Raw genomic sequence first — 18,831 nt, forward strand, 5'->3', positions numbered from 1 at the left:
TTGTTAATTCTCAGAGTCCCCAGTACTTTACTATTTCCTGGAACTTAAATAATTTTAGGACAGAACAGATACACACAGTGCTATTTTCTGAGTGACTAAATCCATGGGATAATTTCAGTCGTTCAGAGTTAAAACCATTGATTAAATGCATGCCACTGGAGGCCAAAACACTTAAAATCCTTAATGACTCACATGGGGCAGAAAATTGTCGTTGTACTGCTTTCTCTTTAGTGAAACTTTGAAGTCTGTTCTTCCACCTATGGCTACACCACATGACAAAGCAGATGTTTTACATTTGTTGTCAGGGGAAAAATACCATCCGTGGATCAGAGAACACACACAGCCCTTCCACAGTTTAACAACCACAATGTTGAACAGCTTTGCACCGAAATACTTAACACACCCTTCAAAGGTTTCCGCTTGCCACTGTCACTGCCATCTTGAGAAAGGCAGGCACTTTCTCATTCCAGAGGGAGGAACGGGCAGCTTGTGAATAGCTAGGCGTCACTCAGTTTGAGTGTCTCGCTTCCATGTTTGTGCTCACCACTTAAATTTGAAGCAGGAATTTGGGATCAGATGTCCTCCAAATCCACGGAGGAAATCTATGTCATGTTATTTTTGTGAGTTGACTGAGATAAATAGTACCTGCACGTTAGTCGAATTAACAGGGAACCTTTTCTTAGTTTGGAGAAAAATATTACTATGACCCTACTGTGAATACTACTGAGACTGTGATCGGTAATTATCAATACATCCAGATACGGATACACTGTCATGTAAATATGCTTCTATTTCCTCATGTAGATGTTGTACATGGCCTCAAAGTTCATGCCATGCGATGTGATTTAAAACAAGACGGGTCTCCTCGGTTGCAGTGTGTGGTTGTGACCAGTAGGTAGAAGCATTCGCCAGCACAAGAGGCAGCTTTGACGTCGTCTATCCTCTAGTAACCCTCGCAGATTAATCAGGCAACTGGAGCATGAACAAAACCCAAAACAGACAGTGCTGGCAGTGGCTACATAATCTCACTGTACTCTCCCCCTAATCTCACTCGGGAATTATTAGAGCATTCGCTAGTCCTGTAGGTTCAGATCATGTTTGCTGGCCTTGCCCCGTGGGATTGAATGAGGGAGTGCTTAATAATGATAAAGTATGCATTTGTGGATGCATGTAAGATACACGGTGGAGGGGTGATTTAGTGGCTTTCCTGAGACATTCCTGCACAGGACTTGGTGTATCTGTGGTAGAGGATGAGCGTGCTTCCTTGTGTGTTGCATACACTTGTGTCTGACTCACGGTCAGCTGCGGCCTGCATATCCAGTTCATGAATCACCAGGTTGCACTCAATAACCTTTCAACTGGCTCGTCGCCCCCGGGCACATGAACCATTTCATTTTAACACCGCATCCAACCGAACGTCCTCACATTCAGCAGTTTATTTTTAAAATCCCCAGGACTGAAAATATGAACGTTGTTTCTTCTTCAACTCTATTTCCTCTGAGTTTCTCGAGCAGCCATCCCCCAAGCAGCAAAGCTTGTGCTTCTCCATTTCCCCGGTTGGAAATATTTTACATTTACAAACCTTCTACAGTATTGTGTTTTGTCAGTATCAGCTTTAACACCTGAACACACAGGCATTGAGGCTGCTTGAAAAGTAGTTAGCAAGGTAGCAGGGCAGAAACGGTTAGCTAAATACTGGATAATGATCCAAATGAATAGCTAAAAGTCATCAATAAACAGTTTAAATAGTTAGCTAAATGAATTTTGTAGTGTATAGGTGGTGAAACAGAATGGATACAGAATTGTAATAGTTAACAGTTATGAATATCTGTTTGAAATAGAAAGCTAAAAGTAGATAAGTTGCTCAAAAAGTTAGCTAAAAGTTGGATAAACGGTTGAAATCGCTAAAGGTTCGATAAATAATTTAAATTGTGAGCTAAATGCGATAAATAAGTTGAACTGTTGAAAGTAGAGCAAATAGTTTCAATAGTTGGCTAAAAGTGTGGGGAAAATGGTGGAAAACCCTAAATATGTCTGAAATAGCAAGTTCCTACAGATGTGTATTGTCAGAATAAATGGCTAAAAGTAACGAGTAAATGGTTGAAACATCCACTTTTAGTGTGCTAGTGGTGCAAATGAAAAATAGATTAAATAGTGTTCAATAACATTCAATTTAAAGTTATGGAACTTGATGGGTTGTTCGAAGGGGGGCTTGAGTTCACCCGACAGGACTGTGGGGATGGATCAGACTTTTTTTTTAAAAAAAAAAGGTGGGACACAACTGCGTGAGAGGCTCTGACAGAGCTAAAGAAAGTAAGCAGCGAGGCAAGGTGCCGTTTATTGTTCATTAGCTAATTGTAGTCTGGAAGCAAGAAGTGGCAAGGTTGTGGGGGTTTTAGGCGGGGGATCGCGTGACTGTCTTCCATATGCTTAGCAGGGTGTGTATATGTGCATGATAATGTGCATGCATAAGTGTACGCACATGCGTGTCTGTGATATACCCTCAAGGATTCTCCACATTGTCGCCGGGGGAGAAGGGGAGAAAAGATGCAGACATTGTTGTGTCTGTGTATGCATTGGTGCATCTGTCTATATAAGAGTGTGTGTGTGTGTGTGTGTGTGTGTGTGTGTGTGTGTGTGTGTGTGTGTGTGTGTGTGTGTGTGTGTGTGTGTGTGACCAATTAGGGCAAATGGTGTGTGGAGCAGCAAAGAGTGGGGTATGAACGGTCACGCAACCTTGCATGGTATAGGATTATAGGTCTTGGTCTGCACACACACACACATACTCTTCCCCCCCACAGATACAGCTGTCAACAAGCATCAAATGCTTTGCTTACACTACAGTTGCCCTAAGCAGTCGCTCCTCTCTCGTGATTGGATGTGCTCTCTACATTGTTTTCACTCCTTTCCAAAGCTAACTTCTCTTTTCTCACCTTTAGGTTTTGTCTCTCCACCTATCACTCTCCCTGTCGCTGTTTCTTTGTCATTCTCACCCGTCTGGGCAGAACAAGTGTCAGATGGCGTGATGGCGTAATGGCGTGATGGAGGGTTGCGTGCATGCTGATGAATATTAAACATTTAAAGTCAGCCTCATCTCCTCCGCCTTCTTATTGTCACATCATCAGTCTCACTGCAGCGAGACAAAAGGGTAAAGTAAGCGAGAGATACTACACACAGTTTCGTGTGAGTTGGTCGGTACTCACGTGTGAAGAAAACTGTGTGTATGTCAGAGAGGCTCCATTGCATTTGTAATTCATGTTATAGAGCTTGACACTTCTTCCTGGTTCAGCTCCATCTAACTTCTGTGGTGTGCATTCTGTTATAGCTTGAAATATTCAGTGTCCACGCGTGCCTGGTGAGCAAAACAAAAAACAGTTCCTTGAACAAAAACTTCTTTATTTCAACGCCATTTAGCCTTTACTATTCCTCCTGTACTGTATTTCCCCACTTCTTGCCAACTGCAACCAAGCAAAGAAACGAATACTTTCTCAGTCCATTAAAACCACGTCACAACCAGCCCTGACACACACACACACACACACACACACACACACGCACACACCTTGTGCTGAGGGAGGCCCCAAAGCATCTCACTGTTAAGATGAAATACATGTTAAGTTCCTGTTCAAGTGAAAGCCCGAAAAACTGAACACAGTGTTCAGTCTCAGGACAGCACCTGGAGGAGGAACTACCATCCTAATTGGTTTGAGCAAGTTTTTAGCGAAGAGGAAGAGAACAGTTCTTCTGTACTGTTCTGTGTACGGTGTACAAAACATCAGCGCTGACACGCATATGGCCATTGTGTAACTTGTCGCCTATAGTGAATCAACAAAATACTGGTAACCAGAGGAAATAACCTTGTTAGGTGTACTTTTACTGGAAGGGAAGTGCAGTTTTAAATGGAGAAATACTCAATAGCAATTATCTTCCAACACACTGACACTCACATTAGACCAACGAGGACATCCATTATTAATATCCTGCACATGAGTGACTTCTGTGGGTTTGGCTGAAGGGTAATGTGCAATTTTAGCTATTGCATCGACTTCATTGTTGTTGCAGAGGCTATTTTAACCACAGGAGTTCCACTCTATCGGCTCAAATCTTTATTCAGAGCCCTTTTCAAAATCTCAAACATAACCTTATTCTTAAAAAAAAAATTAGTAGTCTGTTGCCGAACAAATATGTGACATGGCTATCTGGTTCTTATTCTCCATACCAGCATGCAAATGCACGCTGTTGCACACACGCCACAAACACACTCACACTTGTCCCTACACTAACAGTCCTCGTGTATCCTGAAAAAAAGCGAACCAGTGAGGGACCCACTGCAGGTAATGGTCGGATAAGATCTGCACGTACAATTATACAAAATCTGAATTTGTTTTTTTTTTGTCTGTTTGGCAGCAGGCAACTTAGTCACTGGCGCCACTGGTACTGAGCTCTGATGTCTCTGTAGAGGTCAGAGGTCAGGCTGTAGTAAACAATGGATGAGGAAAACTAAACAAGGTGGCTCCAGAGAGTCCCGGATACAGCGCATACAACATAACTGCAACATCCCTGGTTCAATGTCCCACTCCTCTTCGCCTTGAAGTAACCTTAAAAGAAAACGGCAAAAAACTGTTTAATCCAATGGGAAAGAGTCTTTCTTCCATTCAATGTCTCTCTGTAGCGCCACCTGGCCAAGTGGCCATGCTATTCAATGACAAAAAGTATCTAAACTTTATATTTCTCCTGGTGTATACATGTAATATATATTTGGACCCAACAGTTTGAATTGTGATTTTGTTTTCTGGTGTCTTAGTGTCATGTACATGGCAAGCATGCTAAATAGAGAACACTGCGCCGGCAGTTGCTATTCATGTGGTGTGATTGCAGGTTTTTTTCCTCATATCAATGCATACGTTTCCATGTTTCGGTGTTGTAATTATTGGTCGCTAACCATTATCTTTAATTCTAAACCTCTATTTTGTCTCCTATCTGCAACCAATTACCATAAAAGTTTCCTTTGAACCAATTCACATCTAATATTAGCAAATCAGATTAAAGTTGTCCAGCAAGACTGTAGAAAAGGAAAATAATTGTATTTCAAGCTGAATTATTAATTTTCATTATTGTTAATAAGTGATTTTTTGGGGGGACTTTCAGAGCCAATATCTACAGTATTTAATGCAGTTAATGATTAAAGCCCAGACTCTCTCTGTCACAACTTTGACATGAAACATTAATTGCTCCTCTGTCCAGCGGGAGCATGACGGCAGAACGTAGGCAGTGAATGGTCGGGCCTATTTTATACCTCGTGCCAAGTGAACACAATTAACTACCTAGTTGGATAGAAGTCCGGCTCTGCTGGGAATGGCCTGGACCAGGACTAAACCACAGCTTTTAGGCTACATCCCTCCCTCCTCCTGCTCCCTGCTTTGGTTCTTGCCCTACACCTCTCCGTGGATGCCAACGTTCCCCTGGCTCCAGCTCTCGTCCTAGACAGTGGTGAGAGACTGGTGTTGAGTTTCTCAGATCGTGTGAAGGAGCTGTCATGCCAACTTCACAGCACATTAATCATACAGGCAACGTGGCTAGAGATACGCTGTATCCTGTTCTGCTGAGTATTTATTATTAATAGAGACACAAATCTGAAGGATGAGACCACATTTGGTGTACGTGAAAAATTCAAAAGCTGCTAAAGAGACATGGCTGTTAACTGAACCGTGGAATTAGGCAAATGTTTTATTCTGGAGAGCGTTAATGAGAGAAAGAAGAATTAAGATGAGTAGAGTGACCATGTTTTTACATTATTATTTCACATTTGATTTGAGCTCCATGGTTTTCATAAGAAAATGACAATGGAAATAGTTCTTTGAACATGTATTAACTCGCACCAACATTTCACCGAGGACGGTTTCTTGCACAAAGTCCTGTTGCTGCTCGCTTTTTACTTTGTTTTTAATATTGAGAATCTTAAAAGCCGAGTATGCTCGTCATCCACAGCGGCACATCGTTCACACAGGCCTTTCTCACAGCAGACATTTGACTTGTGATAGCAGGAGAAGCACAGGTGTCACTAATACCACAAAGGAGCGCATGCACGCACAACACCAGACACCTGAAATCAAAGCCATCATTCATTTGATTATTTACACCTGTGCTTTTCATACTGCGACAAGTCAACGCGTCTGTGAAAACAGTCTAAGTGACTAATTATGTGTAATCTGAATACTGTGGATGTGTTTTTTTGGCGGTAGTCCAGAATGTTAATCTGTTACTCGCACACCAAGATGGCAGTCGTTGGTTGCCTTGTTTTTGATCTCCAAAGCGGCAAAAGAACAACACTTCACCCGGTTTACATATTAAAGAAAAGTCTTTTAATAAGTCCCATTTGCAAAAAACACGTAGAAACATTGGAAGACATTGCATATGTACACTGTGTTCGCTACCTTGCAGCTACCTCCTCCATGAGACAAGTATGACTTTTATAACAATTATTTTAAAAAAAGATAGCAAGAAAAAAAAAAGAGGCATTTTATTTACCTTAGTGAAACTGAAAAGCCTTCAAAACTGTAGTTTTTAAATTATACGCTTTTGCCTCTTACAATAAATACGAATCATCAAACATTTATTGAAATGAACACACACACGCACACATAGAGAGGAAAGACAAAGTCAAAACAGTGACACTGTGTTGTGCATGTTGACTCAAAAACCTGTCTGGGTAGGCTGAACTTCAACTGAACTACTCCCAGTAGTGCAATTTCAAAACTACAACAGTAGCTCCACAGAACTGAGACTCTAACATCGAATCAATTTGGTGCTTTTTAATTCATTTTGTGCAAAAACATTGATTGTGAGGAAAAAGTCGGATCTTTTCGGACTGAAACGACGACATGAAAAGTGTATATTCATTTCAAAGGAAATGTGTCGCATCTGCAGTGAGTCAGGCTGTGTCAAGTTGAAATGCTGAGCTCGCCATTAACACTAATCCAAACTGTACAACATTAGCTTTGACATAAAATGACATAAATTAAATCATTATTTGTATGTCTGAAGAATAATCAACATCAAACCTATTAACAAAAGACGGTCTTCTTCTTTTCCTTCAGTTCAAACACTTCTACCTCGTCCAAACAAACTTTCAACTGGTTATGAATATAGTCATCTCAGCGGTGCAGACTATCTCTCTTAGGTCCAAGTTCATCTTAGGTCCTGCAACTTTAAGGGCAATTCAAGTGTGATGTTTTATCTCGGAACCAAGCAGCACATGCTTGAACCACACGTGGTGGAGCTTCATGCGCCGCCTTATGTAATCGGCTTCTAGTTTATTAATAAACAGATGTCGTCAATGTACTTCAAGCTTTGGCCAAAAGTTGTACATGTTTCTACTACAACGTTTTCCAAAGGTTTCTGCATTTGCAAGCAGAAACCTTTTAGTACGCTATGCTCTTGGAAAATCAAATTCAGGACACAAATTTAAATAAACAAAGTCAATTGTGTTGTGTCATGCATTAAAAAAACAGCTTTTCTTTAGCTGCATGAATGAGGAGGGACCTAACTTTTTTTTTTACTGCAATTGATTAAGTTTCAAGTCTCTGAAAGTCGACCTAATACAAGTCTAAAATGCATAGAAATCACTAGAGTCCATTCAAACATCACTGGGGGTATTAATGAAAAAAGGTAGGCGATTTATAGTTGAAGCACTAAAACATGCAAAACCACCATCAAGGCCGATCATCCTTTCAGTTGTTATCACTGACTGTGCGCCATCTCCCTCGATAAGACCAGCAGTAGGTGTAAGTCATCTCCTGTGTACAACGTTTAAAAACAAAAAGTCTCTTTTTACAGCAAAAATATTTTTCCCTCCCACAAAAACCCGGTGTACACAACACATAGAACAAAAATGAAATTGTGTCTCTAGACATAAATTGTCTCATTGTCACTAAATCCAAAAGTGCTAGGAACCAACTACAAAATGTATCCCTTAAAAACTAAATTGTCTATCCATAAACTGGATTCAAGGTATTATTTTTGATTGTCACAACACGAACACTAGAACCTGAGCCTTGTTTGTGACCTCTTCATCGAATCGAAGAAGAAAGTCGTTTAAATGTTAACGTCCTGGGAACCCTTTTGTAATGCTGGTGCATTTGGCGCAATACAAAGTACTTTAATGCACACTGATTGTTTGAGAGTGTGTGTAGGTGTGTGTGTGTGTCTGTATGTGTGAGAAATGATCCACTGTGTTTGCACCAATTACTCTTATGGCATATAGATGTAAGGACTGGACTTGTGGTGCCCCGTGCTCATGACACAAGGCATAATGTTCCTCGGACCAACCATCATGGACTGGTTTATGTTGTGAGTGTTCTCAGACCACGGCGGGGAGTCCATGGGCTCCCGCTTGATGGAATGGACCAGGCCGTGACCTTTGAACTCATAAGTGCCATGCTTGTTGTAGTCCGGGTGCATGTAGGTCTTGTGAGGATCCTGTGGATAGACGTGCGAGTCCATGAGGTTGACAGATTGGTTGCTGCATAGAGAGTCCGAGTGAGAGAGCCTCTGAGGACTAAACTGGCTGTTGTCGTTGTGATTGCCCAAGTCTTTGTCACATTTTAACAGGCGTCCGGTTGTGTTCCCGCCGTTGTTGACCGCATAGTTCTGATAGTTGCCGTTGTTGTACGGTGGGCTGATTCCCGCTTTCCCTCGGTGGCAGGGCGAGTACTGCGGATCATAATAATCCGCCTCCGATTTGAGATGGGGGCCTGAGCTCTGGTCGTACACCCCGTTGGCGTAGCGGCGGTCGATGGCCTCCGGGTCGCGGCAAGCCCAGGGTCGCCCGTAGGCATCGCAGCCGTTCTCAGAGTCCGAGTCGTTCTCCACCTTGATGGGCTGCATCTCGGGCATCAGGTGGCCATTGTAGCACTCCCCGTAGGCGTTCTCGTTCTTCACCAGGTCCACGCAGTAGGCGTCCGGGTCTGTGGGAATCTGGACGTTCCCATAGAGCTTCGAGACAAACACCTCGCTGCCTCTGCCGCCGTGGCAGCTCGGGGAAAGGCGGTACGGCCTCCCATACTGGCCGGCCTTGTTCATGCGGTTAGAGGGGATGTAGCCGACACCCTGGCCCGCTCTGAGGGGGCCGGAGTTTGGTCGCAGAGGCCAGCCGCAGCCCAGGCCTGAGCTAACACCTTTATGGGAAGCCATGGTGGACTTGCAGTAGTTGAGTGGCTCCTCTTGGTTGTAGTAACCCTCGGGGCGGTACTTGAGGTTGTCTTTGGAGAGCGGGGTCCAGGGGGTGTGGTGGCCCCGTTGGGTCGAGCCAGGAGTGGGACAGGAGAGGAGGATAGGGTCTGCTATGTCGCCCATTCCTCCAGCGAAGGAATGCCTCCCGAGGTGGTCCACTCGCTCGCTGTGAGGGAGAGGAGAAACATGAAGAGGAGTGGGGAGGAGGGAGCGATGGAAGGAGATCATTAGTCACGAAACAAGATGACAAACCAATCAGAGTAGATCATACAACGTTTATGTAGTCCTTCAGGACATTCAAGAAGAGGTGGTCTCTTGAAATCGCATTGATCCACCCAGAAATCCATATGGGATCGTCCACAAACTGATTGTTTATTCTACTGATTGATGAGTGACTCAAAGCCCAAATATCTAGGTTTGGTTCACTTAAGTTCACCAGAGAATTATTCCAAAAGTGACTCATCTTTTCCAGGATTTAGCTCATCTGAAAATTGAGACCAGAGTCAACATCCATAGCCCAACGAGCAATGATGTCCCGCAATCCCAGTTAATATGCAGGGCAGTGCAGTACATCTTTTATGTTATGTTTAGTTATGTTTCTAATCACGTTAAATGAAGTGTCTAATTAACTTTGTTAGCAATTAGAAATCCATCACTGGTGTCGGTAAATGTTGGCCAGTTCTCGAGCCGTCTACTGGTTATTATAGAAGAAGGTTTGAAATCTACACTTCTTATCAATGTGACCGGACCTTTTGCTGAAGTCATCAATGCATTTTTGACACTACTTTTTTGGAAATACTTCTAACTTTCTTCCTTGAATCAACACTCTGACCATCTTTTGCTTCTCTTTGCTTCTCTCTTTTAACAGGAGCTTTTCACAGTTTTCTTTAAGGCAGGGTAAACACAGGTGTCATTGATCAAAGTAATTATGCCCTCCTATTTAGTGTGTCACAGCCGTTCCAGTGAGCCAGCATGCACAGTAATAGAGTCATAATTAATTAGAAACACCTGTGTTTACCCTACAATTACATGTCAACATGGCTGCTGAGAAAAGGTCCTCCTGGATCACATAACACTGTAATGATAAGATAAGGCTTCGGAGTAGTATTACCTCTTTGGACTCGGGCAGCACACATTTTCTATTTAAAAAAACATTACATATGTAAATATACAAATGTTCAAGTATTTCCCATTGCATTATATGAGTAGATGCTGTTCATATTAGCTAACCCCCAAAAACTTTTCCCTAAAATTAGCTGCCATGTATTTTGTACACGGCACTGTGCTCTAAATCCAAACTCTCAAGACCCGACCCCATGAGCTTCACAGCCTTATGATCCAACCAGCCAACATGCCGTGCACTTAGAAGTAATTGGTATTTTTCTCAAGAAACCTGGATGATGCTGAGAATGAATGAACAGCAGAGGGGGTGGGAGGGCTCTGCTCCCTGACTACAGCTCAACTCTTGGCCTCTCCGCCTCCCAAAGTTGTTAATGATGCATGAAGCGCAGAGGGCCTCATCCAAGCTGGGACATGTATTTGCTCCTAATTGGCCACAGGTAAGGCCTCCAGCACTCGTACGGTTGGTGTCTGAGCCTGCTGGGCCAGGAAAGGGCTTATGTCCGTGTTCATAAAGCTGTTGCTCGGCAGCATACTGGTGTATCTTGAAAATACATTTAAAAAAATGAATAATACACAAGCACCGTTGCCTATTTTCCATCACTCCAACACTGTTACGAGTGTTTGGATATGTTTGTGTACCTTTTCCTCATGTAGATTTCTCAAGTCAGTCACTAAGTATGATTTCACATATTTACCAAAGTAAACATGTTGGCCCATGTGAATTATAAGGGCCAGTTATGATGACCTTTCAAGGTTTATAGGTTTGACCTTTCACTTCTATTTCCCCATCAGGCAAACTGGTGTAATCTCTAGAAGAGGTAACACGCTGCCAAAATGCATCAAAGGACCAAAAGGTGTCCGAGACATCAAGTTTGTGTTAAAAAGCGTGACCTTTAATTACAGTATAGCACCCCCATTAAAACAATCAATGGCTTTAGACCAAGACTCAGTGTGAAAATACATCAACGCTCCAACTTTGGTTAAAGTGTCAAGGATGTTGCTCATGAACTGTATAGCGCTCTCACCCGTGCTCCAGCGTGGAGATCATCCCTCCCGCTCCTCCCTTATTCTTTCCCCGCATTAACATGTTCTTCATTTTCATCTCCGTGATGGAGGGCAGTAGAAGCGGTACGCCTATGCAGAATAAAGCCAGCTGGGGAGGCGTCAGAGCTCCGGAGGCGGTCTTCTTTTTCTGACCGTGGAGGAACTTCAACCGACCCTGGAACTGAATAGTCTGGGAGAGAAGAGAAGAATAATCTACTGGTTTAAACACACCTTTTTTTAATTTGGATTCAAACTGTTTTTTAATTTATTCCAGGAAACATTATGAAGGGTTAACTTGTCTTGAAACACAGTGTACTATATAGTAGGGACACTGTGTCTCTATGTAATACAAATAAAAGAAACACACACACAGACACACACTTTGAGCTAAATGCCAACATCGCCATGCTAACAGTGCACATAATTTGCCCATTCAGCAGATCATTTAAGGTTGCATAGCGGTCAACTTCCAGCCTGTTAACATGCTAACGTTTGCTGATTCGCACTGAATTCAAAAGTACAGTTGACGTTGAAATGATTTTAATGAGTTCTTGTTGAGATGTCTGGGCCGAAGACGTGCTGCCATCTATTAAGCCTCTGCGGCAGGCAGTTATGTTAAAAATGAAGCTAATTTCTCTTTCGTTGGTTTCACTGGAAAGGAGGATTCTCTGGTATTTTTATTGGCTAGCGGAATGAGTACATTAATATTTTTTTGTGACTGCAATTATGTTGACTGATCAGGAAGGAATCTCACCAGTATTTGCTCACTACTTGGCTCTAAAGGCTTCCAGATTAAAACTGCTGTCTACAATTTCTGTGCAGGCAACGTCAGTGCAACCAGAGCAGATTTGGTGACAGTGAACTTCAATGACCCCGATGAAATGGTCCAAACCCATATGCTTATTGGCTCCATGGTTTAACTTTCATTGCATATTTCGCTGTAAACGTTAATGCTTGTTAAGTTTAGCTGGCCGTTTTTTTTCCCCACCACTCACCAAGAATCCGGAGGTGCTGTCCAAGAGGCATCGGACTCTGGCAATGAAACACCTGTTGAGAAAGCAGGAGAGCTCAGGAGGAATCCCCCCTGCCTCCGGAGAATGGAAGAGGCTGCTCACGACAAAGTCCTCACCTGAAATGTAATGGAGGAAGATGCGGGAGGTGAAGAAGAAGAATTTCATTTCAACTGCAATTTTTGTGCCAAACCAACAATGTGTGTTTCACAGTCAGGAGAAGGTGTCTATCCCAATGCAACTGGTCCATCCCTTCCCAGTGAGCTACCCACCGGTTCCTGAAGGTAGCTGGTCCTGGTGTGCCGACGTCCCCTGCGGAGGACACATAGCCCAGTGGAGCTGGCGTCTGAACTCCTGGCGGTCGTCTATGTGGATGTAGTCAAACACATTCTGGTGCATCACGTCAGTCTGCCGGGGAAAATCAAGCGGCATTCAGTACACTATGAGGAAAGGACACTTCCAGTTTATTGCGTCATCCACTAAAATCCTTTGGAAACATGAGCTTGCATGCTGTTTAGAATGGGGGACTCCTGCTATTGCTGCTCTAATACACTCCGCCTGCCTCAGGATTCCCAGGGAGTATGTTAACCCGACTATACACACAAAGTCTACGGAAACATACAGTACATGCACACTATATCGATAGATATCTGTTTGCACACACACACACACACACACGAGCAGTAACAGTGTTCGGGCCGCTGTTGGGCCAGCGAGGGCAGCTGTGTTTGTCAAACATCGCGTGACACCGGCTCTTGAACAGCAGTCCAGCCCAGCTTGCTGTCCACACACACACACACACACACACACACACACACACACACACACAGTAAGTCGGGTTCCAGCCCACTCTCGTCATGCCTCTCGCTCTTTTCCAGCAATAGCTTTGCTTTCTGTCATTCCATGACAGATTCCTCACTAAAATGTTCAACCCTCTCCTCTTCCCTCCTCCCTGCTCTCTCTCCATAATTTCCACCGTGGTGGCACGCGAGGGTTTTTGATCGCCTGCCTCAGAAAACACAATCTGTTCCCTTCGTCTTCGGCGGGCGCTCCGTCCTGCGGTTTTGGTTCCCTACCGGCAGTCAGGCAGACAGACGGATCGAGTGACTATTGTTTATGTTTCTCGTAAAAAATCGCGGAGGAAAAGAAGAGGGAGAGAAAAGAAAGAGAATAAGTGATATTTTCGCTGACCTTCAAAGCCTAACAAATGGGATCAAAGGCCAGTGGAGGTTTTCTGCTCTTCTCCGGGGCTTTCTTGTGGTGCTACTTAGTGAAGCGTTCTCTTTCCTTTTTTTCCTGTGGTATATTAGGGATAAGTGTCCTTCTGACTACAATTGTGGGCTCAAAATTCTCTGACATGCTGTCAAGGCCTTCGAGGCAAACAATGCAACTAAAAAACAACCAATTGCTCCTTTGCGAGAATTGTGGGAAAGGCTAAGATGTTTCTAAATTATAACATTGTGATCTGTGAGTATTTATCTTATGTACTGCAAGGACGGACTGTCAACAACACATTCACTCTTAGGTTTCTTATAAAGAACATTTTGTGTTTAAAGTCACTTGTAGTTTGGCCCGTAGTTCTCAGAGAACTACATGAGTTGAATTTGATGCATACAAACGGGGATCGTCTGCCTCGAACAAAGTGCTTTGGCTCTTACTTTTGAGCAGGTAAAGTATGTTTTTTGCATTTGTTGACTCTCTTGAGAACTTACATTACAGACTTTGTTATGTATAATAAAGGGACATTGTGTGGTTGTGTTGGCAAAACTCTACTGAAATATCTCGATAAAACTTGGAGGATTGCCATGAAATTGTACAGAAGTGGATTTTTTCATCCAGCACCACCACCTCAAAATGTCACTTTATCCATTTCCTCCAAAGTTACAACACACCGATGTTAACGTTTAGCTTAAAGCCTCATTAGCGTAGCATAGCTTATAGTCTTTTATTTATATTAAATTTCTTGAACAGTTTCCTTTTTTACACATGCATGCACACATCTGATGCACTTTACAGTTTTCATTTCCTTTGTCGTTCTCCACTGGCTTCCATGCCACCCTGCACACACACACACACACACACACACACACACAGACACACACTCATGTGCGCAAAGACACACGCTGTGGCAGGATCTTTCAGACCGCTGTGGTTCGCATTTCATGGCGCTGGGTTACTGCCCCCGTCTGCTTGTAAGCCAAGTGGGAGCGCTGTACCAGAATAATTTCCTCACCAAAGTGTGTGTGTGTGTGTGTGTTTGTGTATGTATGTGTGTGTGTGTGTGTGTGTAAACTGACATGAGGGCATACGAGGGATTTTAACAGTGAAAAGCACTTTATTCATGGTTTTGAGGGAGGGAAATGATTTCAGCATCGCAGGACAGGCGAGCCTGTGTTGATATCATTCATAATTAATGGCTGGCTGGGTATAGCCGCCGGAGAGGAAGGAAGCTAAACCGTTGGTGACTTATCAGTGCCCGCACACACACCGACACCCACGGTGCGTATCTTAGGGTGAAACTGAGGTCTTCACCTTCCTGTGGCCTCTTAGTGTGTGACTTAGTGGGTTCAGTGCGCCCCTCTAGACCGTTATCAGGCGGACTGGAAGAGAGACTTTTACTGACTCATTAGCCCTGGCGAGAAAAAGGAAAGAAAGTAGAAAAGGATGGATGGGAGAGAAAACATCGTCGAGGGGTGAAATAGGGAAATGGTGAACTTTCTGAGCTTGCCTTTTGGAAAAATGTATATAAATCTCCAATATAATGAAAATGATAAAACCTGTTTTATTCTGAAATCATTTTATAATGCATCTAAGCTATTAAATAAATTGTTTCGGTAAATAAGCTGATTTGCTTTCTAACAGAGTGAGGGTGAGATGAGAAGACCAAGACCACTTTCACGCTAGCAGCTGCTTAGCTTAGCATAAAGACTTGAAACAAATTCAAATCCACCAACAGCGCCTCTAAAAGCTCTCTAATTAACGTGTAGTGTCTCGTTTAATCGGTACAAAAACACAACCATTTGCCACTTCATGGTAATGTCCGGACAGAGAATCTCTTTGTGGGGAGCAGTAATAGATAGAATATATTAATATTTGTATGATTATTATATCAGTATTACCTCAAAGTGTGTATTCATCAGAGAACAAGACCACAACAAGAAATTGATGAATATTAACCATGTTTTTTTCATTTTTCATACTGGCTGTGTTTGCTGTCAGATGTCTGCATTCCTGAAATAGTTTCATGGGTTCAGGTTTCCTCCGCCTCAGGCAGGAAGACGTTGGACGACAGACAATTAGTCAAAAACATGAGAAGTTGGGCTCGTAATGCGACCGGCTGAGTACAGAGGGAGGCCCGAACGACATCTATTTTTTCAGGGAAATGTTGCAGTTGAAGACATCGATACATGGTTTGTACACACACACACACACACACACACACACACACACACACACACACACACACACACACACACACACACACACACACACACACACACACACACACACACACACACACACACACACACACACACACACACATTTTTCTTTTAAGACGTTCAACTCACCTGATGAAATCCCAGGTAGTCCACAATGGTCGAAGAGGCATAAAATACCATCCCATCACTGCTCACCACCAAGGCGAAGCCTGTAAGAGACTACACACACACACACACACACACACACACACACACACACACACACACACACACACACACACACACACAGAGAGAGAGACAGGAATAAGCAGTGACTCAGGGCAACTCATGCAGCAAATAAACTTAAGTGCAACAAATACATAATTGACAAACACAAACAACTGGATTTAATCGGGGCCGTCTTCGCAAAGCTACAGCTTTCGAAGGCATGTTTGCACCGAGCAGAAACACAACCGAGTCAAATGTTTTTTTTTCTATTTACGACCCAACTGCGGTCGCAGTTATTACTGTTTTTATTTTTTATTCCAAGCAATGCGCAGCCAGAATTTAACTCTTGCCAGATTTTTTTTTTATAGCACATTAATATCATTTTTTCCATAATTATTATCAGAACAGCAAATAAGAGTAAAAAAAAATGGAGCAAAGGACTTCATAATACTGTACACTGGAGCAGGAATGAAAGACAGATGGATATGTAAGTGAGTGTGCCAAGTAAAACTTGCTGATTTGCAATGCAAAATATTGCTTTTAAAAGACTTTTCAGAATATTTTCTGGCGGGATTTCATTTCATGGTATTCTATTTTTTAAAGCAGTTAACTTGAGGATGACGCTTTAAATTTATGTATTTCATCAGAAACTTTGATAATTAAATCTGTTTGACTGTTAACATGCTTTGATTTGTGATACCAAACACGTTGATTAAAAGCAGAGAAACTCCAGACACAAACACAGACACGGGCCTGCGTTCCCTCTTTACACACATGCGCACACGCACGCACGCACACACACACACACACAGACACACACACACACAAATAATTTGTTTGGCCAGCACAGCGTGCAGAGACGTATTGATTAAAGAGAACATTTTAATAAATACATAACTGGCTTCAGTCAATTGAGGAAGGGAGGACAGATGGGGGTGGAGAAGAGGGGGAAAAAAAGGCAAAACAAGGGAAGGAAACGTAGAAGAGAGTCTTCCAGTGTGCGTGTGTGTTGTGCACAGCTGTGATAGCGTGACAACGGCAAGGCTACTTGACTTGCGTGACTGCTGCTGCCAGAGTCTGTCATCTCTATTTTACTGCGAGACTATGCAGGTCTTCCCCCTGTGTGTGTGTGTGTGTGTGTGTGTGTGTGTGTGTGTGTGTGTGTGTGTGTGTGTGTGTGTTCTATGTAGTATATTTCTCCGTGGCCTCTAAATTTACACTCCCTCACTTTCTCCTAACATTGATCTGATTGCCTTAGCGAGCAGAGTACTGCTCAGCTCACGCTGCATCCCGAGCGCGTGATAAACTGCGATACCTGTCCGTGTGTGGATAGAGCAACTTGTCCACGAGGTATTCGAGTCAAACTCTGACAAAGCAACGCTGTGGCAGAGAAACTACCTGGACTAGGATCTGACAATATGGTCGAAAGCATATATGATGAGGAGGGAGGGAGGGAGGCAGAGATGGGAGGGTGACTCAGGGTCTTGGTGGTGTAGATGCAGATGTTGTTTGACAAGTTGAACTGGCACATGTTCATAACATCCAGGAGGCGGGAGGGGAGGGGGCAGGGCTCAGATAGAGACACAGAGCTCTCTGCAGCAAGCACTCAAAAGAAAACGATGCTCCCACTTGACTGAGAAATAACGCATGCACAAATACATATCTGCTCTGCAAAACAGGCCCTTTCCTGTTTTTGAATCTGACCCAGCACTTATGAAGCATGATTTGTCTTTATCGAAGATTTGGGTTTTAAATGAACGTAGGACAATGTGGGATCATTCTAACGCATGAAAACAGTCTGAATATACACTTGGATGTGATGTTGCCTTTATGAGGTCCAACAAGGCCTTAAAAAGGCCAACATTTACATGTTGGGTTCATTTGGGTTGCTTTTAGCCCGTTCACCTTTCACCATTCCTCGTCCAAGTCTTTGAAATGTCACACAGTCAATTCCTGCAACCCATTTTCTTTTGAAAGGTCTTTCACATTTTAATTTTTCTGCAATAAATAGGCCTTGGACTTGAGAGCTTGCAGATTATGTGCATGCAAAAACACTATTTTCTTTTCTTTTTTACAGTTGATTACTGTAATAATTTGCATTCCAATATGAATATATTATAGATAAATACAGAGCCTTTATTCACGTGTCCAAAACTATTATGGGAACATTCATCATTTATGATTGGATGGAAGGGGCCATTTACAATTTAGCAAAAGCTATATGCCAACAGAGAGACCTTTATGCCTCTATTTTGAAATAAGAAAAGAGTTATAATAAAGAAAGAAATACTCGTATTGGCTGCATACTGTTTAGGTGTGTTTTCTCCATTCACATTTCCTTCACTTCCTGGCATGCTAAAGCCTTTAGGTAATGGAAACAGGCACCTGCTGCTGGCCTGCACCGCCACATATCTGCAGCTACGACGCCCCCCGGCTCCTATAACCGCCCCAGGGAAACTAAAAGCTTTGACTTACAAATCTTAAGAGGCGCTTTGCACGCAGAGCCCAAAATAAAATATTGGTTCCCTGGATTTGGAAGCCAGGGAGAGGAGGGAAGGAGGTAATGGTGGTGGTGGGACGGCTGTGTCTCATTGTTTCGACAGAGCTCCTTTGGTTTTTCCTTCTGTCTCGCTGTCACAGTGAGATGAAAGCAGTGACGATGAGGTCATGACTAACATGCAGACCTTCTGCCATCAGGAAGCCACATCCTCCACACACGTACGAAGGTTAGCGTAACACGGGAGTCTGATAAATTGAATGATGTTGACATTGAAAAA

General features: G+C 43.1%; 1 protein-coding gene across 1 annotated transcript in view; it reads right to left on the reverse strand.

Moving 5' to 3' along the window:
- Nucleotides 1–6,397: 6,397 nt before the first annotated feature.
- Nucleotides 6,398–18,831, reverse strand: part of ahrra (aryl-hydrocarbon receptor repressor a) — a 58,161-nt gene continuing 45,727 nt past the window's right edge. Inside the window, exons 5-9 of the mRNA XM_068581935.1 lie at nucleotides 15,977–16,066; nucleotides 12,680–12,815; nucleotides 12,393–12,526; nucleotides 11,379–11,587; nucleotides 6,398–9,397 (exon numbers count right to left, since the gene is read on the reverse strand). Coding sequence (XP_068438036.1) covers nucleotides 8,251–9,397; nucleotides 11,379–11,587; nucleotides 12,393–12,526; nucleotides 12,680–12,815; nucleotides 15,977–16,066 — 1,716 coding nt within the window. The 3' untranslated portion in view covers nucleotides 6,398–8,250. The remainder of the gene's footprint in view (nucleotides 9,398–11,378; nucleotides 11,588–12,392; nucleotides 12,527–12,679; nucleotides 12,816–15,976; nucleotides 16,067–18,831) is intronic.

The sequence above is a fragment of the Clinocottus analis genome, unplaced genomic scaffold (genome assembly GCF_023055335.1).
Source record: "Clinocottus analis isolate CAN_PGR_092001 unplaced genomic scaffold, fCliAna1.0.p SCAF_18, whole genome shotgun sequence".
Classification (NCBI taxonomy): Eukaryota; Metazoa; Chordata; class Actinopteri; order Perciformes; family Cottidae; genus Clinocottus; species Clinocottus analis.